Below are 27,341 nucleotides of genomic sequence, written 5' to 3' on the forward strand. Positions count from 1 at the left end.
GGAGTGGGTTGTGTCTGTGTTGTTGCTGTTTTTTTTTTGTGCGTTGTTCTGTCAAAGTATGAGGAATTGTTTTTGAACTTAGAGGGGTCTGCAGTGGTTTTGGAGGTGGTTCTGCGTGTTTTTTTTGGGGGGGTGGAGGGGGGATGTGTGTGTGTTTGTGTCTGTCAATGACATGGGGGGGCCGTGGATGGGTGAAATGTGGTGGTGGTTGGAGTGGGGTCGGCGTTTGTTGAGGGGTGGAGTGGTTTGTTTCTGTGTTGTTGCTGGGTTGTTGTTTTTTTTTTTCGTAATACCGTTGATGGAGGGTGCCTGCAAGTGTGAGGTAGGGTGTTACGGAGGGACAAAGACCCTTGAGCACGGGGGGAGAGGGTGGGGTCCTCTGCTTCCGGAGGAATGTCGTGACGGGAGGGGGGAGATTATGTTTGATTTTTACGCCGATTCAGGAGGGAGTCTTTTGGTGGAGGAGGGGGAGGTCCGAAGTCTGGTAGTAGAGGCCGGGTGTCTGAAATCGGATGAGGGTGTCTGTTGCCGGGGGACGTGGTCCAGTGGCATCTCGGGAGGGGTGAGTATCAGAGCACCGGGGGGGGGGGGGCTGTTTTCGAGTGTGTTTGCGAGGTTTTCTGTGCTTTACCGGCGCTGTTCTTCTCTGCATTTTTTTGCTGTTGACGTTCGGTCATGGTGTTTGGGGCATGTTGCTTTCTTGTGTTTGGTTAGTGCCGCTGGTGACATACCAGGAAGTTCCAACGTCATTTCATCAGATGGAGAGCATGAATGGCTCAAGGTTTTTGTGCCACGGAGTCAGCTTCAGAACGTTGGAGGTGCTTTTTATTATATAGGATGTTGGAGTCCCATCCTGTCGAGAGTGTACTACATACCTTAGCTTGCAAGCCAGCCATAGCCTTCTATCTGGAGCGAACCAAAGCCAAAAGACAGTCCACCCAGCTTTTGTTTCCTTTGACCCAAACTGGATGGGGGTAGGCATTGGCAAATTCACAATTTGTAATTGGCTAGCAGATTGCATCTCCTTTACTTATGCCCAGGCTAGGCTGACTCTAGAGGGTCATGTCAAGGCATAATGTCAAAACCAAGGCAACGTCAGTAGCCTATTTGAGGTCAGCCTCCATAGAGGAGATCTGCAAAGCTGCAACGTACTCTTCTGTCCACATATTCATATCTCATTACCTCCTTGAGCAGGATTCCTGATGTGACAGCTAGTTTGGTCAGACTGTTCTGCAGAATTTGTTCAGTGTCTGGAGTCTAACTCTACCCCGCCCCCCAGGCCCAGTTTTGTTCTGTTCCAGGCTGCACCTTCACAACTGTAATGGATATAATTTTCAGGTTAATTGACTTTAAGGCCTCAATGTTTTGAGTCCCTATTACCCTAGTGTTCTTGTTTTTGGTGATTACCAACTGTGAGAATACAACTGGCCTGCTTATTCTCGGAGAAAGCGAAGTTATAAATGAGTGTAGCAGGTATTTTCCGAGGATATTAGACCAAGTATTCTCGCAAACCATCCTGCCTCCCCTTTCTTTAGCTATATGACTGAGGGGCTCCATTGGATGATGTCACCCAACTGAGAATACTTAGCCTGCTGTCCTTGAGGAACACTTGCTACAGGTGAGTAACCACTTTGTCTCAAAGAATTCTTCTTTCTACTGTTAGTCTATTAGGAGTTTCATACAGATCTAACCTTTTTTGCTTCTCTAACTATGTCTGGCTAGCTATTCGATAGCAGTCTGAATATGACCGCTAACCAGATAACATTTGGCTCCACCCAAACTATGCCCACAGCAGAAGCAGTCATAGCAGATATTCAGTAGCACTATCCAGTTAGCACTATTGAATATCCTCACCATCATTTATCCAGTTTTATTTATTTATACTTATATGCCAAAATTGTCCAAAAACGAGTTTCAGTTCAATGTGGCATTTAACAGTTGTTGGAGATTACATTGATTCAATAACATGTACAAGATTATATTGTTTTACAATGGTTTGCAAGATAACTATTAGTAAGTATGGAATTCTCATTGGGTTTCTTGAGAAGGTATGTCTTAGTTCTTTTCTCAAATGAAAATATGTGTTACAGATAGAGGTTGTGTTGTATATTGTTGTTCCAGAATTATTAGTGCATATTTTACTCATAGAATTCCTGAAGAGGTAGGTCTTTAGGTCTTTTCTGAACAGTTCAGTTCAGTTAACTGGATAAGTGCATTTAAAATTTGTCCCCTTTGTCTTTTATTTATTTAAAACTGTGTATATGACTGCTGCGATTGTGGCATTTTTTTTAAACAGAGACACAAGTTTGTAAGCAGCCTCCAACTATAAATAATGGAAAGGCAGCTACACCATTGAAGCCCAGTTACAGTGATGGTGATATAGTGATATATAACTGTGATAGTGGTTACCAAGCAGAAGAATCAAATGAAATAACTTGTACTGGAGGAAAGTGGTCAACACCTCCTCAATGCAAAGGTAAATATGTTTTTATTTTTTAAAATCCTTCTATTAACAATTTGCATATTATTTTCTGATTATATATTCATATTCATACTGTTTGAATATTGTTTTGCTGTCTGACACAATATTGTTTCTTTATATACACAAAATAGTCCATATATGAAACGAGAGGAAAATGATGATCTGCCTTATTTCTATCAAGTATGAAAGATTAACCCATAAAGAAAAATTGAGCAAAATTGTCAGGTTCCTGGAGCACAAGCCCATAAAACCATTATTAACTATGTATGCTTGGGAAGGCCACAAATAATCCTGGGAGTTGTTCTTTTCTCAAATGAAAAGATGTGTTACAGTTAGAGGTTGTGTTGTATATTATTGTTCCAGAATTATTAGTGCAAACATGTGGACAAAGGGGAGCCGGTTGATATTGTGTATCTGGATTTTCAAAAGGCATTTGACAAGGTACCTCATGAAAGGCTACAGAGGAAATTGGAGGGTCATGGGATAGGAGGAAAAGTCCTATTGTGGATTAAAAACTGGTTGAAGGATAGGAAACAGAGAGTTAAATGGGCAGTATTCGCAATGGAGAAGGGTAGTTAGTGGGGTTCCTCAGGGGTCTGTGCTAGGACCGCTGTTTTTAATATATTTATAAATGATTTAGAGATGGGAGTAACTAGCGAGGTAATTAAATTTGCTGATGACACAAAGTTATTCAAAGTCATTAACTCACGACAGGATTCTGAAAAATTATAAAAGGACCTTACGAAACTGGGAGACTGGGCGGCCAGATGGCAGATGACATTTAATGTGAGCAAGTGCAAGGTGATGCATATGGGAAAAAAGAACCCGAATTATAGCTACATCATGCAAGGTTCCACGTTAGGAGTTACGGACCAAGAAAGGGATCTGGGTGTCGTCGTCGATAATACACTGAAACCTTCTGCTCAGTGTGCTGCTGCGGCTAGGAAAGCGAATAGAATGTTGGGTATTGTTAGAAAAGGTATGGAAAACAGGTGTGAGGATGTTATAATGCCGTTATATCGCTCCATGGTGCGACCGCACCTTGAGTATTGTGTTCAATTCTGGTCGCCGCATCTCAAGAAAGATATAGTGGAACTGGAAAAGGTGCAGCGAAGGGCGACTAAAATGATAGCGGGGATGGGATGACTTCCCTATAAAGAAAGACTAAGGAGGCTAGGGCTTTTCAGCTTGGAGAAGAGACGGCTGAGGGGAGACATGATAGAGGTATATAAAATAATGAGTGGAGTGGAACAGGTGGATGTGAAGCGTCTGTTCACGCTTTCCAAAAATACTAGGACTAGGAGGCATGCGATGAAACTACAGTGCAGTAAATTTAAAACCAATCGGAGAAAATGTTTCTTCACCCAACGCGTAATTAAACTCTGGAATTCGTTGCAGGAGAACGTGGTGAATGCAGTTAGCTTGGCAGAGTTTATAAAGGGGTTAGACGGTTTCCTAAAGGACAAGTCCATAAACCGCTACTAAATGGTGTTAATATATGGCCTGGCTTTAGATCTACCACTGGAATAGTGATGGGTAGAGCTATGCAGCCTAGAACAACTGGAAAAAAGTACTAAGTAGGCCAAACAGCAAGCAAGTGATTTAATATTTGAGAATCTGCAAAAAGCAGGTCTGAACAATGAATCCTGGCACAAATTGGTACAATTTTTAAATCAAATATAGCACCTGTAATGAAAGATCAGATGAATAAAATGGAGCTTATTAGTTTTGGTATACAATGATACAGAGGTAATACAGAGTTCATGAGAAGGTATGAAAAGTATGAAAAGTATTGCAGCCGGAAGATGTGAAACTGTTATCTCAACGCTTCCCAAAACATGTTGATAATTAGCAGTAGCTGAGAACGGAAGGAGTTGGGTACATCAGATAGCAGATCGCATGGGAAAGTATGATCTCAGAAAGTGAGAAATATTAGGAGCTAGGTATCTCACCATTCACTTCTATGGAGAGGATAGAGTATAAAAGAAGGGAGATTTTGGCTTGGTTTGTGTGTCCTCTCCAAAGCTTCTGTCAGACGGCGAAGCCCTGTGCGGCTGAAACCAGAATCTGATGTCTGTATTTGTATCAACTTGAAGACTTGTGTTTGGGTAAGAAATAAAATGTACCTATCTATCTAAACCTATCTCTGTCTCTATTTTTATTGATTCTATCTTCTCTTTACCTAACATTTAGCCTAAGGTAGATCACATACAAGTGACACTCAGTTTTGGACAGAAAGCAGTAGTTATGGGAATTAGTTTTCAATTACAGCTCCTAATGCCACCCCCTTATGATTGGGTGACAATGGAGGTCAGAGAAACTATACAGAACCTGATATATGAAATAAGTACCTTTAGTCCCCCGTGTGACGGAGTCAGAAAGAGGTCTATAAAGGGGGGATTAAAACAATGGATTTGGGAAAAATCCACAATTCCAGGAATAACATGTATAGAATGTTTGTACATTTGGGAAGCTTGCCAGGTGCCCTTGACCTGGATTGGCCACTGTCGTGGACAGGATGCTGGGCTCGATGGACCCTTGGTCTTTTCCCAGTGTGGCATTACTTATGTACTTATGTACTCATATAATTCCTGAAGAGGTAGGTCTTTAGGTCTTTTCTGAACAGTTCAGTTCAGTTAACTGGATAAGTGCATTTAAAATTTGTCCCCTTTGTCTTTTATTTATTTAAAACTGTGTATATGACTGCTGCGATTGTGGCATTTTTTTTAAACAGAGACACAAGTTTGTAAGCAGCCTCCAACTATAAATAATGGAAAGGCAGCTACACCATTGAAGCCCAGTTACAGTGATGGTGATACAGTGATATATAACTGTGATAGTGGTTACCAAGCAGAAGAATCAAATGAAATAACTTGTACTGGAGGAAAGTGGTCAACACCTCCTCAATGCAAAGGTAAATATGTTTTTATTTTTTTTTTATTTATCATTTTACTTAATTACATTCACATTTATCACATAAATGTAAGGAAAAACAGAAATTAACATAAAGGAAGAAGAAAACATTTTCTCTCATCAATATATATTATATAATTGTCCACAATTGGGAGATCCAAGATCAGGAAAACAATCTCAAAGAAAATAAGAAAAACTCAAAATGGTTAATCTTACAATTCACATTTTCTGAGGGAGGAAGCTTAACCGGTAATTGCAGCCGGTACAGTGGTAACTAAAGGAAGTTGCTGCAGAGGGTTCTTCATCTGTTCTTTCAACTCCACAAACTCTTGTAATTTCTTAGGTTCAACAAATAAGTAATAAGGAAATAAAACACTTACAAGGGAATCGCACTAGGAAGGTCTCACCTAGGGCAATGATTCCTGGCTTAAAAGCCAAGAATTCACGCCTCCTAGTCTGCGATTCCCTTGATATGTCAGGAAATATCTTCATCTTTGAACCCACAAAACTATCAGCCATGTGTCGGAAATACAATTTCAAAACATTGTTCCTATCTAAATCAAAGGCGAAAGTCACTAATAATATAACTCTCTGTAATTTCTGAATTTTCCAAAATGTCAGTTAAGTTCACATCTCTTTTCTCTGATAAAGAAAATTTTAATGGAAATATAAATCACTTTAGACACCAGAGGGTGGCTATCAGAAGGTATTTGCAAAATATCAGAGAAATATTTCTTCAACAGTTCAGTAGCTGATATATAGGATGTTATAGGAAAATTTATCATTCTCAAGTTATTTTTCCTTAATTGGTTCTCCAGAAATTCCAATTTTTACAAGAAACATGGCTGTCCTTCATTACCAATTTAACTGATTTTCGTAGAGAAACCATTTCTGTAGTCAAAGTCTCTATTTTTATATCTTGGACTTCCACTTTGTTAGATAAGTATTAATATAAATTCTTTAACTCACATGTTTATTCCTGAAAATTTTTAAACATCTGAAGAAGAGAGTTATTCACACTCTGCAGCACTTCCCATAGTACGTCCATTGTGACGTTATTGGCTTCACCAGATCCAATTTCTCCACAGAAACCGCTCCAGATATCTTCGGGGGGAAGAGCTCACTCTCCAATCCCCCAGTTGGTTTATTATCCGGAGTCGATGCTGCACCAGGACCTCCTCGGGTCGCGTGAAAATCCTAACCCACTTCAGGCGTTTCCACTGTCGACCTCCATAGCAAAGCGTTACTGTTTCCGGGTCTTGGAGGGGTCATGCCAGCAGGGGGGCTCAATGTCACTCCCTCGCCAATGAGATTCGGTGATAAAGCCTTGCTGTTCCTCGAAGCAGGAACAGATATCCCTGACATTATGACCCCGAATCTCTCCAAAGTAGGTTGAGAAGTGGTGGGAACCCCAGCCGTGTTCGAGGAGGACAAACCACGGCTTTGCCATTTCTCTTCCCCATTCTCTGGGGAGTGCGCCTACTTCTTCAGGTATTCTGGTGTAAAATGGGAACTCAACTAACGTACGTCCTCCCTCGACGCCATCTTGGATCCTCCAGTTTGGGACACTCTTTGTCTGGTTTCTCCTCAGAGGCCTGTCTGATATGGGTAACCCTTCAGCATAGCCCTCTGAGTCATTGAAACACGGAAGCCCCTCCACCCCTACAAGGTGGTGTCCCTTCGGAGGGGGTGTTTTTATTTTTTTAAATCCTTCTATTAACAATTTGCATATGATTTTCTGATTATGTATTCATATTCATACTGGTTGAATATTGTTTTGCTGTCTGACACAATATTGTTTCTTTATATACACAAAATAGTCCATATATGAAACGAGAGGAAAATGATGATCTGCCTTATTTCTATCAAGTATTAAAGATTAACCCAAACAGAAAAATTGAGCAAAATTGTCAGGTTCCTGGAGCACAAGCCCATAAAACCATTATTAACTATGTAGGCTTGGGAAGGCCACAAATTATCCTGGGAGTGAGAAACAAGGAATGTATCAATCCTTTGGGAGCGTGGTAGTGACCTGGCTTGGCCACTTTCAAAGACAGAATGCTAGGATTGATAAACCTTTTGTCAGACCCAGATTTCTGCAAATCTCCAAATAATGATCAATTGGGCACCTTATGTAGATAATCTCTATGGGGCTAGTTTTTATTATTTTCTGATGGTGATTCCATTCTATATATTACGTGCTTGGCTAAAATATGCTGAGTCAGCCCAGTTTTTCAAAGGCACTGCATGTGCACCAGTCATAGACCTAGCATAACTGAGGTTGCACAAATGTGACAGCTTCTTTAAAGGTAAAATATAGTTATGCGGGTGCCAACCAGTGTTCAGTGCTGGCACCCACATAGCTAAACGGATGGAATTAAGACAGCTTTCTAGCTGTCCTAAATTCTCCCACTTAGCTATCCAGGTGCCGGCACTAAATATAATTGGCACCTACATAACTGCTAGCTCCTCTCAAATACCACCCCCTGTACCACCCCTGACCTGCCCATTTTTTATGGGCAGTCAGAGGCGATATTCAGCAGCACTGCCTGGTTTAGTGCCACTGAATATCGGGGGGGGGGGGGGGGGGGGGTAGGGGGGTAGGCAGGAACCTCTCCTGCCCATTAGAATCCCTTTGAATATCAGCCAGTATAAATCTGATTATGCCGGTATCAAAGTTTCTGAAGTTATAGCAGCAGTGCGTTGAATATGTGCAGCTTCCAGTACCTTGACTTGCTTGTCTAATCTATTAAGTTCCATATTCTGCTGCTCGTGCCTTCCAATGACATAGGTCTGAATAACCCCTCTTATGATTGCCTTACAAGGGGCGTAGCCAGACTTCAATGGTAGGGGGGGTCCAGAGCCGAGGTGAGGGGGCATATTTTAGCCCCCCCCCCCCCCCCCGGCGCCGCCGACTCCCCGCCCACCCGCCATTGCCGACACCTCCAACAAGTTTGACCCCCCCCCCCCCCCCCCCGCCGATGACCCTCTCGACTCCCCGCCCGCCGTCGCCTACCTTTGCTGGCGGGGGACCCCAACCCCCGCCAGCCGAAGTCTTCTTCCTTCGTTTGGTTTCTGACTGAGTCTGACGTCCTACACGTACAACGTACACAGAAACAGAACGAAGCTTTGCGATCTGCAGGGCTTTGTTCTGTATCTGTGAGTCTGACGTCCTGCACGTTGTATGTGCAGGACGTCAGACTCAGTCAGAAACCAAACGAAGGAAGAAGACTTTGGCTGGTGGGGGTTGGAGGTCCCCCACCAGCAAAGGTAGCAGGCGGCGGGTTGGCGGCAGGAGGGGGGGTTGAGAGGGTCACCGGCAGAGGGGTCTAGGGCCAAATCTACGGGGGCCCAGGCCCCCGTGGCCCCATAGCAGCTACGCCCCTGCCTTAAAGGCGTCCCACCGGTTAGGATGCCTGTGTCTGCAGAATTATTTATTTTGAAAATATTCTTCCTATGTTTATATTTCTCGACAGTGGTAAGTTTTAATAAACCTGAAACATGATAACCAACTGAAACTCCCGGTCCTCAAGACTAGTGTTCAAATGACAATGGTTAGTCAGTGAAGTTTCAGTAGAGCAATCTATTGCCAGGCAGATAGCTGCTTAATTAGACAAAGTAAAAGAGGAAATGATGGCAGCATGGGCAGCTGACACCAACTGACTTGAAATTTAAAAGAAATCTATTTTAGAATAAGTGCAGTATGGCAGAAAGTAAAAAGTGTACTCTCTAGCTGTTGGATGGATCAGTCTCCAAGCTTTACCAAGTCCTAGGCTTCCAAAATGGAGGACTTTATGCAATCTCCCATCATGGACATTTTTGTGATTGTCTATCTAGGTTTGGATCAAACACACACACACACCCCACCCACAATTAAAGGCAATGTAGAATCTTCTGCTATAAGCTCTGCTAGCTCTGAAAAAAAGGATGGAAGCTAGACTCATATTTGGAAAAACAAAATATGAAAGTGCAAAACCCCTAAGAGAAAAGCTACACTGGCTGCCACTCAAAGAACGTATCGCATTCAAGGTCTGCACTCTAGTTCATAAAATCATTCACAGAGATGCCCCGGCCTACATGTCAGACCTGGTTGACTTACCACCCAGGAACGCTAAAAGATCATCCTGCACATTCCTCAATCTTCACTTCCCCAGCTGTAAAGGACTAAAATACAGACTAACACATGTGTCCAGCTTTTCCTACATGAGTACGCAGCTGTGGAATGCACTTCCACTCAACCTAAAATCAGTTTACGATCTAATTAACTTTTGTAAATCTCTGAAGACCTATCTCTTCAACAAGGCATACCACAACGATCAATAATTGCAATCGTAACATAGCGCCTCCTTACCTTATATTCTGAATTGATTTCTTCCAAGATCTGTTTGCTTAATTGTTTAATTCTATTATGTCATCTATGTTCTCAATGTAACACCAATTGTTATCTTTCACTCTGGAATGGCGACTGCCATAGCGGAACATTGTAACCCACATTGAGACTGCAAATAGGTGGGAAAATGTGGGATACAAATGCAACAAATAGATAAAGATAAAGCAGTGGTCATGATATGATCCTGGAAATGTTGGAAAGGTGATTGTGATTTTCCCTTGGGCATTGACCGTTTCTTGCATGTACACGGAATGGTATGCCATTCTGTTTCGCTAGGTGGACTTTCTGCCCCGGGATGCCTAAAGGCGATGTGGCTGCAGTTAATGATACCAAGGGCAGAAGGGAAGTGAGCAGTGTCATAGAACTCTGTCACAGTGCTGTGTCTATGCTGGGAGAATGTTATGAATTCAACAGTGTATGTGAGAAAAACCATGAGAAACTGTCCAGCTTATTTTCGAAAGAGAAAGATGCCCATATTTCGACCCAAATCGGGAGATGGGCGTCCGTTTCCCGTGGGCGCCCAAATCAGTATAATCGAAACCCGATTTTTGGCGTCCTCAACTGCAGTCCGTCGGAGAGACGAACAAAGATCACGGGGGCGTGTCGGAGGTGTGGCGAAGGTGGGGCTGGGGCGTGATTATCGGCCGAGGAATGATGGGCCTCTTTAGCTGATAATCGAAACAAGAAGGGCGTTTCTGACGAGAATTAGGTCTGCTTTATTTGGACCCTTTTTTTTCAGGTCCAAGTCCCAAAAAGTGCCCCAACTGACCAGATGACCACCGGAGGGAATCAGGGATGACCTCCCCATACTCCCCCAGTGGTCACTAACCCCCTCCCACCCAAAAAAACCCACTTTAAAAACTTTTTTTCCCAGCCTGTATGCCAACCTCAAATGCCGTACCCACCTCCATGACAGCAGAATGTGTTCTATCCTCTGACAGCCTTTCCCTGGTTCTGATGTGGGTCTCGGGTGAGTGTGACACCTTTTCTGTTAAGGGCACTGCAGAGTCACATCAGCAATGCATTGTGGTGGGTGTAGGGTAGTGGGCTCCGTGATTCCACTAGCTTGTGTTAAATGCTCACGATGTTGGTAGTTGGTGCTTTTCCCTCTGCTTACTGGGTCAGAGTGTGCCCTGTTTTGTTTCCGGTAGTCCATGAGGTAGTGGCCATTTGTGTAAGACACTTTTAGATCCCTTTCATGTGTTACCCACGTTACAGCACTTAGTTCTTATCTTGAATGTTGCTGAAAGAGGGCATTGTACACCATTCTGCCAGCTCGTACCTACTTCTAATCTCAGTACCAGCGAGACTCGTTGCCAGTGGGGCACAACCTCTGATCTGCAATTAACTGTGAGTAAAGGTGCTTTCAAATAAAGGACGCTTTCAGCTATTCACCATCTCTGCCAACAGTTGGAGCCTCTCCTCTGCCCCACTTCTCACAGGGGACAACCCATACCCATACACTTCATGGTCATCTCTGCCCCAGCATTTCTCACCACTGGCAGTTTCCAGACCACCCTGGCAGTCACCGCACACTTCAGTCAGTCAGCCATCTCCCTGTGCATCACACAGAGGGGCATAATCGAATGCGAACGCCCATATCCATGGGCGTCTATGTCCGAAAACAGGTATGTGAAGAGGCGGGACAGACCGTATTATCGAAAAAGATGGGCGTCCATCTTTCGTTTCGAAAATACGGTTTGGACGGACCAAATGCCATGGATTTGGTCCATTCTGAGATGGGTGGTTTTTTTTTTTTTTTGCGATAATGGAAACTAAAAACGCCCAGCTCAGAAGCGTCCCAATCCAAGCCATTTGGTCGTAGGAGGGACAAATGTACAACATTACCATAGCTCTTAGGAGTGAAGGGGCAACTACATGTGGGTACAGTGGATTTTAGAGGCCTCCCATTTACCACCACAAGTGTTATGGGTGGGGGAGGATGGGCCTGGGTCTGCCTGCCTGAAGTGCACTGCAGTACCCACTAAAAGTGCTCCAGGGACAGGACTTGTTGCTGGTGTATAACCTTGGCACATCAGTTCACACCTGCTCGACAGAGCTTACAATCTAATTAGGACAGACAAACAGGACAAACAAGAGATAAGGGAATATTAAAGTGAGGATGATAAAATAAGGGTTCTGAACAAGTGAATAAGGGTTAGGAGTTAAAAGCAGCATCAAAAAGGTGGGCTTTTAGCATAGATTTGAAGACGGCTAGAGATGGAGCTTGACATACCGGCTCACGAAGTCTATTCCAGGCATATGGTGCAGCAAGATAAAAGGAACAGAGTCTGGAGTTAGCAGTGGAGGAGAAGGGTGCAGATAAGAGAGATTTACCCAGTGAACGGAGTTCCTGGGGAGGAGTGTAGGGAGAGAAGAGAGTGGAGAGGTACTGAGGAGCTGCAGAGTGAATGCACTCATAGGTCAATAAGAGGAGTTTGAACTGTATGCGGAAACAGATAGGAAGCCAGTGAAGTGACTTGAGGAGAGGACTAATATGAGCATAACGACACTGGCGGAATATTAGTCATGCAGCCTAATTTTGAACATATTGAAGAGGAGAGAGATGGCTAAGTGGGAGACCTGTGAGAAGCAAGTTGCAGTAGTCTAAGCGAGAGGTGATAAGAGTGTGGATGAGGGTTCTGGTAGTGTGCTCAGAAAGGAAAGGGCGAATTTTGGTGATATTATAGAGAAAAAAAACGACAGGTTTTAGTAGTCTGCTGAATATGTGCAGAGAAGGAGAGGGAGGAGTCAAAGATGACCCCAAGGTTACGAGCTGATGAGACAGGAAGGATGAGAGTGTTATCCACAGAAATAGAGATTGGGGGAGGAGGAGAGGTTGGTTTATGGGGAAAGATACGAAGCTCAGTCTTGGTCATGTTTAGTTTCAGATGGCGCTGAGACATCCAGGCAGCAATGTCAGACAGGCAGGCTGATACTTTATCAACCGCAGTGATCAACGGTGTCAAAAGCAGCAGATAGATCAAGAAGGATGAGGATAGAATAAGAGACCTTTGGATCTGGCCAGGAATAGATCATTGGAGACTTTAGCAAGCGCTGTTTCAGTTGAATGAAGGGGGCACTTTGAGGAGAGAGTTCAGTGTGGCAAAGAGACATCGAGGGTTTGAGCCAAGAGAATTTGTCAACTGGATGTAATAGTCCTGTTTGGCAAGTAAAAGAGCAGACTGGAAGGAGGTCAGCAAGAATTTGAAATGTATGAAGTCAGCATGGGCACGGGATTTCAGCCAAAGGTGTTCGGCAGAGCTGGCACAGGAACGTAGGTAGCGGATTCTAGAGGTCAGCCAAGGCTGGGGTTTGGTACGCTTTACAGAACGGGGAATGGGAGGACGAGAGTATCCAGAGCAGAGGAGAGAATAGTATTATAGGAAGAGACAGCCTCATTGACAGACTTGGATAACGTGGAGGGGCATAATCGAACGTCGTCGGCAAAATAGATTGCCGGCGATCTATTTTGGCAGTGGCGCAACAGCTGGCCAGAACCGTATTATAAAAAAAAATGGCCGGCCATCTTTTTTTTCGATAATACGGTTTAGGCCGGCCAAATGCCAGCGTTCGCCGGGGTTGAGATGGCCGGTTTTGTTTTTCAGCGATAATGGAAAAAAATGCCGGTCATCCCGAACCCGGCGAAATCCAAGGCATTTGGTCGTGGGAGGAGCCAGCATTTGTAGTGCACTGGTCCCCCTGACATGCCAGGACACCAACTGGGCACCCTAGGGGTCAGTGCGGTAGACTTCAGAAAAAGCTCCCACATGCATAGCTCCCTTACTTTGGGTGCTGAGCCCCCCAACCCCCTCCAAACCCATAACCCACAAATGTACAACACTACCGTAGCTCTTAGGGGTGAAGGGGGCAACTACATGTGGGTATAGTGGGTTTTGGAGGGCTCCCATTTACCAGCACAAGTGTTACAGGTAGGGGGGGATGGGCCTGGGTCCGCCTGCCGTAAGTGCACTGTGGTACCCACTAAAAGTGCTCCAGGGACCTGCATACACGCAGGCCTCTAGGACTTGTTGCTGCTGTATAACCTTGGCACACCAGTTGACACCTGAAGACTAAGCTCTTTGAAAAAGTCCTTTATTGGAATAAGCACGTTTACTCACAGTTAACTGCAGATCAGAGGTTGTGCCCCACTGGCAAAGAGTCTCCCTGTTACTGAGATGAGCAGTAGGTCAGAGCTGGCAGAATGATGTACAATGCCCTCTTTCAGCAACATTCAAGGTAATAACTAAATTCTCTAACGTGGGTAACACATGAAAGAGATCTAAAAGTGGCTTACAAAAATGGCCACTACCTCATGGATTACAGGAAACAAAACTGGACACACTCTGACCCAGTTAGCAGGGGGAAAACCTACACTTCCCTACCCACCTCCCTTCTCTTTCCCAAAGCCCCACAGGTAACTTTCCCCCTTGCTTAGTGTCATTCCCTGAAATGGACAGCAACACTAGAGTCACTGATGAGCTTGAGGCTCTTCTTTCACCTCGTATTATTCGAGTACCAATGAATGAAATTCTGTCATTTGCCCAGTTGATATGTGCATGATGTTAGTATTTACATCTGAGATAATGGTTGTCAGCCACATGTTGTGGCCACGAGGTTGCGCACCCAGGCCTTTCTGCTTGCAGATCTGTAGCCAATCCACTATCTCTCATGAAGAACCACTCACTGTATTTAACCAATCTTGCACTTCCTGGACTGAAGTATATGTGGACCAATCTTTTAATCTACATGTGTAATTGTGTACTCCACCCATGCTCTGCCCAAATTCCATCCATGTTAATGCCCACATGGCTGGAAAATAGTTGTTGCAGAAAAGATTTCATTGGAGACTGTTTCTTTTCATGAATTTCAGAAGTTAATCATTCCCTGGGCAAAGGTACAAATTATACCAAGCGTTCCCTTTTATAGATAGGTTATAGGAGTAGGATTGCAATTGCAAAATTCACAGGGTAAGGATTAGGTGATAATCTTTATAATTTTGTTGCCACATTGCTTATTTGTTAAAAACAATCCTGCTTCATTTAATTTTGCATGTCTATGCTTTTTTCAGAGGCTCTAGCTACTTGTGATAAACCTCCTTTTATTTCTAATGGAGCCATTCAAGGTTCAGAATTGAGAAAGTATAAAGCGGGGCAATCTGTAACTTACAGATGTATAAATTACTACGTCATGGATGGATCTCCAACAGTCACATGCCTACAGGGCCGATGGTCACAGCCACCAACTTGTTTTGGTAGGTAGAAAGAGGCATTAATGAGTGTGTAATCTAGCACTCTGTGTACTTTGTGACAGATACTGATGACATGTGGAAGGGCATTTAGAAAGGGCATCCAACTCAGAATATGGATGTCCAAGTTTGTATGTCACATATGGACGTCCATCTCTCATGAATTTTAGAAAATGATCTGGAGACATACAGCCTGTTCTAAAATACATGAGAAATGAGCATCCATGTGCAGTGTCCCATTAGTAAGTATATAAGATTCCCATTTATCACATAGGTATTTTTGGAAATTTTTCTCAGCAGATAAATAAGTGGGGAAACACCAATGGAACTGCGGTTGATAAAACATCAAGGAGGCAACATCAAACAGACATGGGAATGATCTAATATGCCCCCAGGGCCCACTACTGCTGCAGATATTCACTGAAAGAGGTTCCTGTGTAATAATATGTAATCCAGTCTGGACTGGGTGCTGTATGCACAGGAGATATGCATGTAGTCCATCTCCTCTGGATGAAGAAGACACCAGAGGTCGACCAAAGCCAGGTCATAAGTGAACTGTTGGAGTACCCCATCTCCTGGATTTCTCCCTGTCAACCTTCCAGAGATTCCTGATCGATCAAACTCCTTGTCCATGACTAAGTTAGCCTCTCCCACCACGAATAAGTTTTCCTGGCTGTAGGGTAACAGTTTTTGTAACAACCAGTGATAAAATTTTGAGTCAAACAAGGTGGGGGCATACATCACCACTAGATGGTGCCAAAGTCCCTGTATGCATATTTTTAGTAGTAGGCATGTGCCCTCTGCATCTTTAAAGAGGAACTGTGCATGATACTGTAGTCTTTTATTTAGTAATATCGCTATTCCACATCTCTGCCCACCCGAGGAGGCATAAAATATCTCTCCCACCCACTTCTGTCAAAGATTTTGGTGTTCCTTATCATTCTACTACTTACTACTTCTTAATATTTATAAAGCGCTACCAGGGTTACGCAGCGCTGTATAATTTAACACAGAGGACAGTCCCTGCTCGAAGGAGCTTACAATCTAAAGGACAAAAAAGTGCAGTCAATCAAATTGGGGCAGTCTAGATTTCCTGAATAGATGATTAATGGTTAGATGCCGAAAGCAACATTGAAGAGGTGGGCTTTGAGCAAGGATTTGAAGATGGGCAGGGAGGGGGCTTGGCATATGGGCTCAGGGAGTTCATTCCAAGCATAGGGTGAGGCGAGGCAGAAAGGGCGGAGCCTGGAGTTGGCGGTGGTGGAGAAGGGTACTGAGAGTACAGTCTGGTCTTCTGCAAACATGCTATGTCCACTCTATGGCACTTCAGTTTCTTTAATATTTTGGTGCAATTTATTAGGGAGGTAATGCCTCCCACGTTCCATGAAGCTAGTCTACAGGAAACCAGACTGTACCGTGGAAGGATGAGAGAAAGACTAATAAAATGAATGGAGAGAAGGAGCTTCAAAATGCCCAGCCCAGCCTCCAAACCCCTCCCCCCTCCCCCCCCCCAACATTGCAACAACAGTGATGACATAGATTATATTTAAATTCCAAAACAGATAAATAATGCATAAAGTAAATCCCGGTGCAAAGGATGACTTCCCTACATCAACAAAACCTATACTTCCCTACCCACCTCCCTTCTCTTTCCTCCTTGCTTAGTGTTATTCCCTGAAATGGACAGCAACACTAGAGTCACTGATGAGCTTGAGGCTCTTCTTTCACCTCGTATTATTCGAGTACCAATGAATGAAATTCTGTCATTTGCCCAGTTGATATGTGCATGATGTTAGTATTTACATCTGAGATAATGGTTGTCAGCCACATGTTGTGGCCACGAGGTTGTGCGTCCAGGCCTTTCTGCTTGCAGATCTGTAGCCAATCCACTATCTCTCATGAAGAACCAATCTTGCACTTCATGGACTGAAGTATATGTGGACCAATCTTTTAATCTACATGTGTAATTGTGTACTCCACCCATGCTCTGCCCAAATTGCATCCATGTTAATGCCCACATGGCTGGAAAATAGTTGTGTACACACATGTCTGTTCACTAGAACACTGGCATTTATGCATGTTCTTGCTGTCTAAAACTAGGCAGCTCCATATAGAGTTACCCCCCTTAAATTCTATTACATTATCTTAGCAGAAGGTTTGTTGCAGAAAAGATTTCATTGGAGCACCGTACTTGAATGGAGACTGTTTCTTTTCATGAATTTCAGAAGTTAATCATTCCCTGGGCAAATGGACAAATTATACCAAGCGTTCCCTTTTATAGATAGGTTATAGAAGTAGGATTGCAATTGCAAAATTCACAGGGTAAGGATTAGGTGATAATCTTTATAATTTTGTTGCCACATTGCTTATTTGTTAAAAACAATCCTGCTTCATTTAATTTTGCATGTCTATGCTTTTTTCAGAGGCTTTAGCTACTTGTGATCAACCTCCTTCTATTTCTAATGGAGCCATTCAAGGTTCAGAATTAAGAAAGTATAAAGCGGGGCAATCTGTAACTTACAGATGTATAAATTACTATGTCATGGATGGATCTCCAACAGTCACATGCCTACAGGGCCGATGGTCACAGCCACCAACTTGTTTTGGTAGGTACAAAGAGGCATTAATGAGTGTGTAATCTAGCACTCTGTATACTTTGTGACAGATACTGATGACATGTGGAAGGGCATTTAGAAAGGACATCCAACTCAGAATATGGATGTCCAAGTTTGTATGTCACATATGGACGTCCATCTCTCATGAATTTTAGAACATGATCTGGAGACATACAGCCAGTTCTAAAATACATGAGAAATGAGCATCCATGTGCTGTGACATTTTGCATAAAATTCCATTTCATAAACTGAAACATCCAATTTATATGAATTGGGAAAACAAAGGACATGGATGTCTTTGTGGCAGCATATAAATGTGTGTTTTAAAATGGCCACATCTTTGTCACTTCAGAGCAGAGGGGTACCCTAATAGTTAGCGCAGTGGGCTGAGAAACTGGAGACCCAGATTCAAATCCCACTTCAACTGTTTGTAACTTTATTTTAAATTATGTCCCCTGGTTCTCAGCCTGCTGCTCTAGCCATTAGGTTACTCCTCAACTCTAATAAGAAGTTAATTTTAAAAAGATTTTAGTACCACGAGCATCCATAGATCCTGAAGCTGGATAGAGCCTGGTATCTTGTGTTTCCATATCATCATGCTGATCAATCCATAGACTGGTGGGTTGTGTCCATCTACCAGCAGGTGGAGATAGAGAGCAATCCTTTTGCCTCCCTATATGTGGTCATGTGCTGCCGGAAACTCCTCAGTATGTTCTCTATCTCAGCAGGTGGTGGTCACACACAGCAGCAGCTCTGGCTAGGCCTCCAAGCCTAATTTTTAAGTTTTGTTGAGTGCCTGGGGTTGAGGGCTCTTCTTGAGCAAGTGCAAACCTGGTGGCGCCAGGTCCCTCCTTTTCTCCCCCCTCCCGCTGGCTCCATTAAAAAAAAAAAAAAAAAAATTTTGGACATCCTTAAAGGCGTTTATTTCGACGTTTATTTAAACGTTTATTGCAGCTACTCACTGGGACACCAGGTCGTTGCAGCTCGGAGCGAGAAGCAGGTAAATTTTACCTTTTTTATAGCGGGCAGGGTGTTCCCCGATTGATCTCCACGTGGCCTATGGCGTCGGAGGGCGAGGGCGCAAAGAATCGCTCCCCGGACCGCTGTGTGCGCTCCTAGCGGGGATGCGGGGTATTAAAGTCTGATTCGCCCTTGTTGGGTATCAGTTCGGAGGCCGGTCAGTGTCCCGGGTCTTCCTCCGGTGCGGCGGTTTTTCCCGCCATAAACGCCCATCCCCCGCTGCTCGCCTCCGCCATCTTGGCCGGCCACTCTGCTCGGACGGCTTCTTCTTGGACCGCCCTTGAGCTGGGAGACGTTCATGCCATGGCCGCCCTTGATTTGGGCGATGGCAAAAAAGCGGCTAAAGTTAAGCGCCGTTCTTCCCGCGCGGCTCCTTCATGGAGTGTCGCGCCGGACGCCATCTTGGATGCGCAGCATGTTTCTCCCCCGCTCTTACGAGCGCCGGTTGAGGGTGCGTCTAGGGCTGTGGCCCAGGCTGCTGAAGTGCACAGTCTGGGGGGTTTCTCCTCCGAGTTTATTTTGCTGCTGCATCAGGCCTTCCTTATGCAGAACGCTGCCCCTCCTCCCTTGTCCGATAAAGGGGTTGAGGCCCCCGGAAGTAACGCCCTCGGGTGGATTCCAGGCCTTAGAGGACGCTGTTTCCTCTGATGTAGATTAGGGCAGCGTATCTGAGTTCTCCCAACGGTCCTTTGGGGATTCCTTGGAGGAGACGGATTCCCGCTCGGGATGGAGCGGATGACCCCTCTGCAGCACGGATCTTTCGCTCAGAGGATTTGCCCAACCTGTTAATGCAGGCCATGAGCATTTTAAAGATTTCCTCTCCGGAGGACGTCTCTCCCTCAGCCCCTGTTGGCTCCGCCATTATGCTGGGGACGAAGCGCCCGCCTAGAACCTTCCACGTGCATGATGCCATGCACACCTTAATTTCGGCTCAATGGGATGTCCCGGAAGCGAGCCTCAAAGTGGCTAGGGCTATGTCCCACCTCTATCCTTTGCCTGAAAGTGAACGTGAGGCCTTTCTTTGGCCTACCGTGGATTCTTTAATCACTGCGGTGACTAAGAAAACGGCGTTGCCGGTGGAAGGTGGCACGGCCCTAAAGGACGCCCAAGACAGAAGATTGGAGGCAGCCTTAAGGTCGTCCTTCAAGGCGGCTGCCTTAAGTTTGCAGGCCTCAGTTTGTGGCTCCTACGTGGCCAGGGCGTGCCTGACGATTGTGCAGCGGGCTTCCCCCTCGGATCCTTCCTTGAGGGCTGATTGGCGGGCCCTGGAATCGGGCTTGGCTTATTTGGCAGACTTTCTGTATGATGTCTTGAGAGCCTCGGCTAAAGGTGTCTCTGCGCGGCGGTGGCTTTGGCTGAAACATTGGTCTGCGGACCACACCTCTAAGTCCCGCCTGGCTAAGTTGCCTTTTAAAGGCAAGCTGCTCTTTGGGGTCGAGCTGGACAAAATTGTGACCGATCTCGGCACGTCTAAGGGCAAGAGGTTACCAGAGGTCAGGGCTCGGGCCAGTGCTCGCCCCGGCATCTCCAGAGGACGGTTTCAGGAAGCCCATCGGTACCGCCCGGGCAAGTCGGGCTCCTCTGCCCCCTCTTCCTTCAAGAGGAACTTCTCCCCCAAGCAGCATTCCTTTCGCAGAGACCGCCGTCCCGGAGGTGCGCCCTCCGGTCCTCCCCCAGGGTCTCGTACCCAATGACGGGGTCCTGGTCCATGGCCCAGTGCAAATTGGAGGACGCCTGTCCTCGTTTCTGGGCGAGTGGACCAGGGTAACTCAGACGCTTGGGTGCTGGAAGTCATCAGAGACGGCTACAAGCTAGAGTTCTGCCGACCCTTAAGAGACGGGTTTGTACTCTCTCCCTGCAAGTCTCCGGTCAAAGCTGTGGCAGTGCAGCAGACCTTGGACAATCTGATCCGCTTGGGTGCGGTCGTTCCGGTGCCAGAAAATCAGCTTGGCAAGGGACGGTACTCCATTTACTTTGTGGTACCAAAGAAAGGAGGTTTCTGTACGGCCCTATCCTCGACCTCAAAGGGGTCAATCGGGCCTTGAAAGTTCGGCACTTTCGCATGGAGACCCTCCGTTCTGTTATAGCGGCAGTGAAGGCAGGGGAGTTCCTGGCATCCTTGGACATCAAGGAAGCGTACTTGCATATTCCCATCTGGCCTCCTCATCAACGCTTTCTGCGTTTTGCAGTCCTGGGCTGACACTTCCAGATCAGAGCCCTCCCGTTCGGGTTGGCTACTGCTCCGCGGACCTTCTCCAAAGTAATGGTGGTCATCGCGGCCTTCCTGAGAAAGGAAGGAGTACAAGTCCATCCTTATCTGGACGACTGGTTGATCCGAGCCCCCTCTTATGCAGAGTGCGGCAAAGCTGTGGACCGGGTGATTGCTCTTTTGAGCTCCCTGGGGTGGATCATCAACTGGGAGAAAAGCCAGCTGCGCCCGACTCAGTCCCTGGAGTATCTGGGAGTTCGATTCGACACCCAATTAGGCAGAGTGTTCCTGCCGGACAATCGGATTGTCAAACTTCAGGCTCAGGTGGACCAGTTCCTAGTAGCCTCTCCGCTCCGGGCTTGGGACTATGTGCAGCTGTTGGGCTCTATGACGGCCACGATGGAAGTAGTGCCCTGGGCCAGGGCTCATATGAGACCACTACAACACTCTCTGCTGCAGCGCTGGACTCCGGTGTCGGAGGATTATTGCTGTGCGCCTTCCCTTGGACCCAGCAGTGCGCAAGGCGCTGAGCTGGTGGCTGCAGACAGACAAGTTGTCTGCAAGGATGCCTCTTGTGACCCCGGAGTGGATTGTCGTCACGACGGACGCCTCTTTGACGGGCTGGGGAGCCCACTGCTTGGGAAGGACAGCGCAGGGGCTCTGGTCTCCTGCAGAGGCAAAGTGGTCTATCAACCTCCTGGAACTCAGAGCCATTCGGTTGGCGCTTTTGGAGTTCCTCCCGGTACTGGCGTTGAAGCCAGTATGTGTCCTGTCGGACAATGCCACGGCTGTGGCCTATGTCAACCGCCAGGGAGGGTACCAAGAGCGCCCCTCTAGCCAAGGAGGCCATGAATCTATGCCAGTGGGTGGAAGCGAACCTGGAACAGCTGTCAGCGGCCCACATTGCCGGAGTCATGAATGTCAAGGCGGACTTTCTCAGTCGCCATACCTTGGATCCCGGAGAGTGGCAGCTATCTGCTCAGGCGTTCTTGGACATCACGAAGCCCTGGGGCCAGCCGAGCCTAGATCTGATGGCGTCATCGGCCAATTGCCAAGTGCCGCGCTTTTTCAGCAGAGGACGGGACCCTCGATCCCTGGGAGTAGATGCTCTTCTCCAACAGTGGCCGACACAGGAGCTTCTCTATGTGTTCCCGCCCTGGCCCATGTTGGCAGGGTGCTAGACTGGTGGCAAAGCATCCGGGCCGGATAATCCTGGTGGGTCCGGACTGGCCCAGACGTCCCTGGTATGTGGACTTGATCAGGCTCTCAGTGGACGATCCCTCTGCGGCTGCCAGTGGAGCAGGGCCTGTTGCATCAGGGTCCCGTGGTGATGGAGGATCCCTCCCCCTTTGGTCTTACGGCCTGGCTATTGAGCGGCAGCGTCTGAGAAAGAAGGGCTTCTCAGACAAGGTCATCGCCACTATGCTAAGAGCGAGGAAGCGCTCTACTTCTACTGCTTACGCCAGGGTTTGGCGTACCTTTGCAGGATGGTGTGAAGCAGGCTCACTTTCTCCTTCACTGCTCCAATTTCTTCAGTGTTGACGTTCCTGCAAGAAGGTCTGGAGAAAGGCCTGTCGCTCAGTTCCCTTAAAGTCCAGGTAGTGGCTCTGGCTTGCTTCAGGGGCCGCCTGAAGGGTGCTTCCCTGGCTTCGCAGCCAGATGTAGTGCGCTTTCTCAAGGGAGTTAATCACCTGCGCCCTCCTCTGCACTCAGTGGTGCCTGCGTGGAATCTCAACCTGGTGCTAAGAGCCTTGCAGAAGCCGCCTTTTGAACCCTTGTCAAGGGCATCTCTGAAAGACCTGACGTTGAAAGCAGTCTTTTTGGTGGCTATCACTTCAGCCAGAAGAGTTTCCAAGCTCCAGGCACTCTCATGTCGAGAGCCCTTTCTGCCGTCACTGAGGCAGGAGTGTCTATTCGCACAGTGCCTTCCTTCCTGCCCAAGGTTGTTTCTCGCTTCCGTGTGAATCAGCAGCTCTGTCTCCCTTCCTTTCGTAGGGAGGACTACCCAGAGGAATACTCTGCTCTCAAATATCTGGATGTGAGACGAGTCATCATCAGATACTTGGAAAGTGACCAATGATTTCCGGAAGTCGGATCATCGTTTGTCCTGTTTGCAGGTCCTCGTAAGGGTCTGCAGGCTGCTAAGCCTACAGTGGCAAGATGGGTTAAGGAAGCCATTGCAGCGGCTTATGTGGCCGCGGGGAAGGTGCCGCCTATCCAGCTGAAGGCTCACTCCACTAGAGCTCAGGCGGCCTCGATGGCAGAGGCCGGGTCCGTCTCCTTGGAGGAGATTTGCAAGGCGGCAACTTGGGCATCGGCCCATACCTTCTCCAGGCATTACCGCTTGACTGTGGCTGCTCGGGCGGAGGCCCGGTTTGGAGCTTCAGTGTTGCGGTCAGGGATTTCTATGTCCCGCCCTGGGTGAGTACTGCTTCGGTACATCCCACCAGTCTATGGATTGATCAGCATGATGATATGGAAGGTATAATTATGTATCATACCTGATAATTTTCTTTCCATTAATCATAGCTGATCAATCCATAGCCCCTCCCAGATATCTGTGTTGTTTATATTCTGGTTGCATTTCAGGTTCACGTTTAGTCTTCAGTTCCTGTTCAGGAGGACTTCGTGTTCAAGTTTTTCAATGGATTATTCAAGAGTTGAGACGAATTTGTGCTACAGTGAGCTGCTGCATTCCTCTCCCCTCCGTTTTACGGGGCTGGATTGAGACTTAAATTCTGCCGGCGCTCCCTCCCGCTTCGTGCGGCAGTAGGGCAGCTTTGTACCACTCCCGCTTCGGCGGTGTTAGGGTCAGTCAGCTCCTCCCGCGGTTGCAGGATAGCCAGATCCCCCCGCATCGGCGGGTGTGGTGTCCCTCCCCCGCTCCGCGGGGATGAGCTGGACGGATTCCCCTCCCCCACTTGTGTGGGGATGAGCTGGGTTAATTCCCCTCCCCCGTTTCGGCGGTGGTGAGCTGGGCAGAGTGTCCCTTTTGTGGGTGTAATTCTCCAAGTGCTGAGTCCTGCGGATGGAGCTTGGATATCGACATACTGAGAGTTTCCGGCAGCACATGACCACATATAGGGAGGCAAAAGGATTGCTCTCTATCTCCACCTGCTGGTAGATGGACACAACCCACCAGTCTATGGATTGATCAGCTATGATTAATGGAAAGAAAATTATCAGGTATGATACATAATTTTACTTATTTTACATTCAGGGGAGGGAGAAGGACAGCAACCACTGGACATAAGGTGGTTTGTCTCCCCCCCCCCTCCCCCAGTAGGCAGCTGCTCAATCAGAGCACCTTTCTGTAACCTGCACCTACCAAGTTCTAGGTCTACATAATAACATCCATTTTTTTGGATGTCCCTTCTTCTTCTGAAGTCAGAGGAGGATGTCCATATTTTGGCCCCCACTGCTTTTGCTGTCCACCTGCTGGCGTTAGCCTGGATATTCGATGCCAGGCTATTTTAGTGACCAGCATTGAATATCTGGTTTCATTTTTGGCCACGGCAACTTAGTTGGTAAGTTGATATTCAGCACCAACAAGTTAAGTACTTTCTACAACTACTACTAATACTAATCATTTCTATAGTGCTACTAGATGTACACATCACTGTACACATTATATGTAGTACTTTCTCGGTCCCTAAAGGGCTCACCAAATTAAGTTTTTGTACCTGGAACAATGGAGGGTTAAATGACTTGCCCAAGGTCACAAGGATCTGCAGTGGGAATTGAACGCAGGTCAGCAGGATAAAGCCCACTGCACTAACCATTAGGCTACTCCTCCACTTTAAAGGTTAAAGATAGGCCTGCTATTTATGTGGCCTATTTTAACCACTACAATCACAAACAGAAGACAAACTTCTCCACTGATGGGAAGGCGCCAAGCAAGAAACAGTAGAGCAATGGGACCTCTCGCAGATGGTGTTCAAAACATATCTTTATTAAAGAGTTCTTCTAACACAATGAGAGAGATCCGACACAACTCGTGTTTCGGCCTCACTAGCCTGCATCAGGGGTCTTTAAAGTATTAAATATTTAAAATCATTCACAATGAACAAAAAACAAATTGTATGTATCAATATACATAAGCAAAACTAAAAAGGTACCATACCAAGGAAACTGTCATTCAATACATGTTCCTAGATTGGTCATCAAAGGACAAAATCTTTTAATATCCTCGGCTGCAGTCGGCTAGTCCCCAGCTGCCTCCTCCTTTTCCTTGGCTGGCTCATCCTCAGCTGCCTTCTCCTCTTTCTTGGCTGGCTCATCCTCAGCTGCCTCCTCCTCTTCCTCGGCCAGCTCATCCTCACCTGTCTCCTCCTCCTTGGCTGGCTGGTCCCTGTCTGGAGGGTGCCCTGTGTGTGGAAATAGTTGGCAGGTAAGGTCCTACATGACATAGCAGGGAACCTCGCAAGCACTGTGATCAGAGGGGCTACTCCACATATAGGGTTGTGAGTTCAACTTCCACAGTGGGTGTTAGTGAGAACTGTACTATTTGCCCTGCTGCTGTGGTTGCATTATGATAAGTAGGTTGTGTTTCCAACCCCAAGGCCTTTGTTATTGATTGATGGTGTGCAATTGGTTCTCATCCCCCTTCTTTGTTATGTCATCTCATAGGTTGTGGGTTGGATGCAACATGTGGGGTTTGCATGCTCACTCTACGGAGGGTAACTTTGTCTTCAGATACTCTGGTTGTGGTACCCACTTTGGTGCTGGATACATTTCCTCATGTGCTGGATCATTGCAGGGTTTTCACAGCGTTTGCGCCGGTACAGGTGCCGGAGTGATTCAACTTCCCAGTGGACTCCGTATCTCCTACAACACATAAGTTGGTACAGACAGGGATGCGATGAGGGGACTTCTTGCATCCCCTACATTATTACGTTTACATACCAATTATGCTATGCTCATCACATAAGCTGTGACAGATGGCAACAGGCAGATAGGGGTGTGGGGTTGAATGAGAGATACTGCAACACACTGTATTGCTACCACTGTACAGTATATGAATGCTACTGTGCTACGGGGGTGGGCAGGCAATGCTGGACAATTACCTTGCCAGGCTATCTCTTATCTGTCTCCATGCTCGCAGGGAGACATTTCTGGGGGGCAGGTGGTGGTGATATTTAAATAGCAGACTCCTATATTTGAGGCACAGGTGCGAGCTGTGTCTCTTGTACTGAGTAATTTGGTTTTCTTCTGAGGGACAAGTTTACTCTGTCTAGAACATTGTTCCATGTGAGTATAAATATATAGACATCTTGCACATCACGGGAAAGTCTGCATGCTACCGCAGTAGTAACGTTTTCAGCTGCACGTTTTACGTGACATATTTTTGAGGAGCAGCGGAGACATTCTTCTCTTTTTTAGGCTGTTTTACTTGTAGACATTTATCTAATGGATTTTCTATAACAAAGACATTTTTTTTATTATGCTCCTGTTATTTTGGATGTTTTCTGATAAATGTCTCCAGTGGCATTTGGACATCATATCGAAAATGCCCCTCATAGTAAGCTGTGGAACTTTAAGTGCTTTGAATATGAGCCCCAGTGTCTCCAGCCTACTTATTAGCGGAACATAACCACAGAGGCATGGTTATGCTCACATTTCAATATGGTAATACTAGAGCCCAGCTAAGGAACAGGTTATTTTGAGTTAGTCTTCACTGGACTGAACTTGCTTTCCTTGTGCCATCATCATCCAGCTGGATTGGCAATGTCTTAAAAGGTGGAAGATAAAGGTTTTTTTTGTTGTTGTTGCTGTTTTTACATTTATATGCCACATTATCCCAAGCCTGGTATCAGTGTGTTTTTTTATGAGGTCAGCGACCTCCTCCACCTTCTCTCCAAAAAGGCTATCCCATCGGAACATGGCATCTACCAACCTCTGCTGTGCCACACCCGGATGGCCTCCTGACACAGAGGGTGTGATCCAGTGCCCCCTTGCTTTTGGTGTAGTACATTGCAACCTGATTGTTTGAATGTGTACAAGTTGGTTCATCAGCTGATCTTTGATAGCCTTTAGAGTGTTCCAGATTGCCTGTAACTGCAGAAGCACTCCTTAGAACTCCTGGCCCTTTTAAGGTTGATGTGGAGACCCTTCTCCTGGGTGATCAAGCACCTTGAGTATGAAGTCCATTTAACTGAGCTTCTCACCCCAGGTGGGATGCATCCATCATCAGCACCTTCTGAGAGTGACAAATTTGGAATGGGAGTCCTGGAGTCAAATTGGATTGAATTGTCCACCAAAGCATAGACTGAACCAGCTTTGGTGCCACTTGAATGACATCCACTAGGTTCCCCATAGCCTGACACCACTGGGAAGCTAGGGTCCACTGGGAAATTCTCATGTGAAGACATGCCATGGGTGTCACATGGATGGTAGAGGCCATGTGGCCCAACAAATTCAACATCTGCCAAACTGTGACCTGATGGCTGGCTTGAACTTGAAAG

At 46.3% G+C, this 27,341-nt stretch overlaps 2 protein-coding genes across 13 annotated transcripts in view; one reads left to right on the forward strand and one right to left on the reverse strand.

The window, feature by feature from the left end:
* The window catches only part of CFH (complement factor H), a 463,465-nt gene that overhangs the window by 346,915 nt on the left and 89,209 nt on the right, over positions 1-27,341 (forward strand). For 6 of the 10 annotated variants that reach the window (XM_030205897.1, XM_030205898.1, XM_030205899.1 and 3 more), the window contains 4 exons: positions 2,297-2,476; positions 5,217-5,396; positions 14,857-15,039; positions 17,457-17,639. In XM_030205897.1, coding sequence (XP_030061757.1) covers positions 2,297-2,476; positions 5,217-5,396; positions 14,857-15,039; positions 17,457-17,639 — 726 coding nt within the window. The remainder of the gene's footprint in view (positions 1-2,296; positions 2,477-5,216; positions 5,397-14,856; positions 15,040-17,456; positions 17,640-27,341) is intronic. The other 4 variants (XM_030205903.1, XM_030205902.1, XM_030205900.1 and 1 more) reach the window with 4 other exon arrangements.
* The window catches only part of LOC115471930 (cilia- and flagella-associated protein 251-like), a 95,248-nt gene continuing 92,753 nt past the window's right edge, over positions 24,847-27,341 (reverse strand). For all 3 annotated transcript variants that reach the window (XR_003942447.1, XM_030205909.1, XM_030205908.1), the window contains exons 3-4: positions 25,595-25,704; positions 24,847-25,244 (exon numbers count right to left, since the gene is read on the reverse strand). Coding sequence is in view for 2 of the 3 variants with exons in the window: in XM_030205909.1 (XP_030061769.1) it covers positions 25,081-25,244; positions 25,595-25,704 (274 nt within the window). In the remaining variant the exon portion in view is untranslated. The remainder of the gene's footprint in view (positions 25,245-25,594; positions 25,705-27,341) is intronic.

The sequence above is a fragment of the Microcaecilia unicolor genome, chromosome 6 (assembly GCF_901765095.1).
Source record: "Microcaecilia unicolor chromosome 6, aMicUni1.1, whole genome shotgun sequence".
Classification (NCBI taxonomy): domain Eukaryota; kingdom Metazoa; phylum Chordata; class Amphibia; order Gymnophiona; family Siphonopidae; genus Microcaecilia; species Microcaecilia unicolor.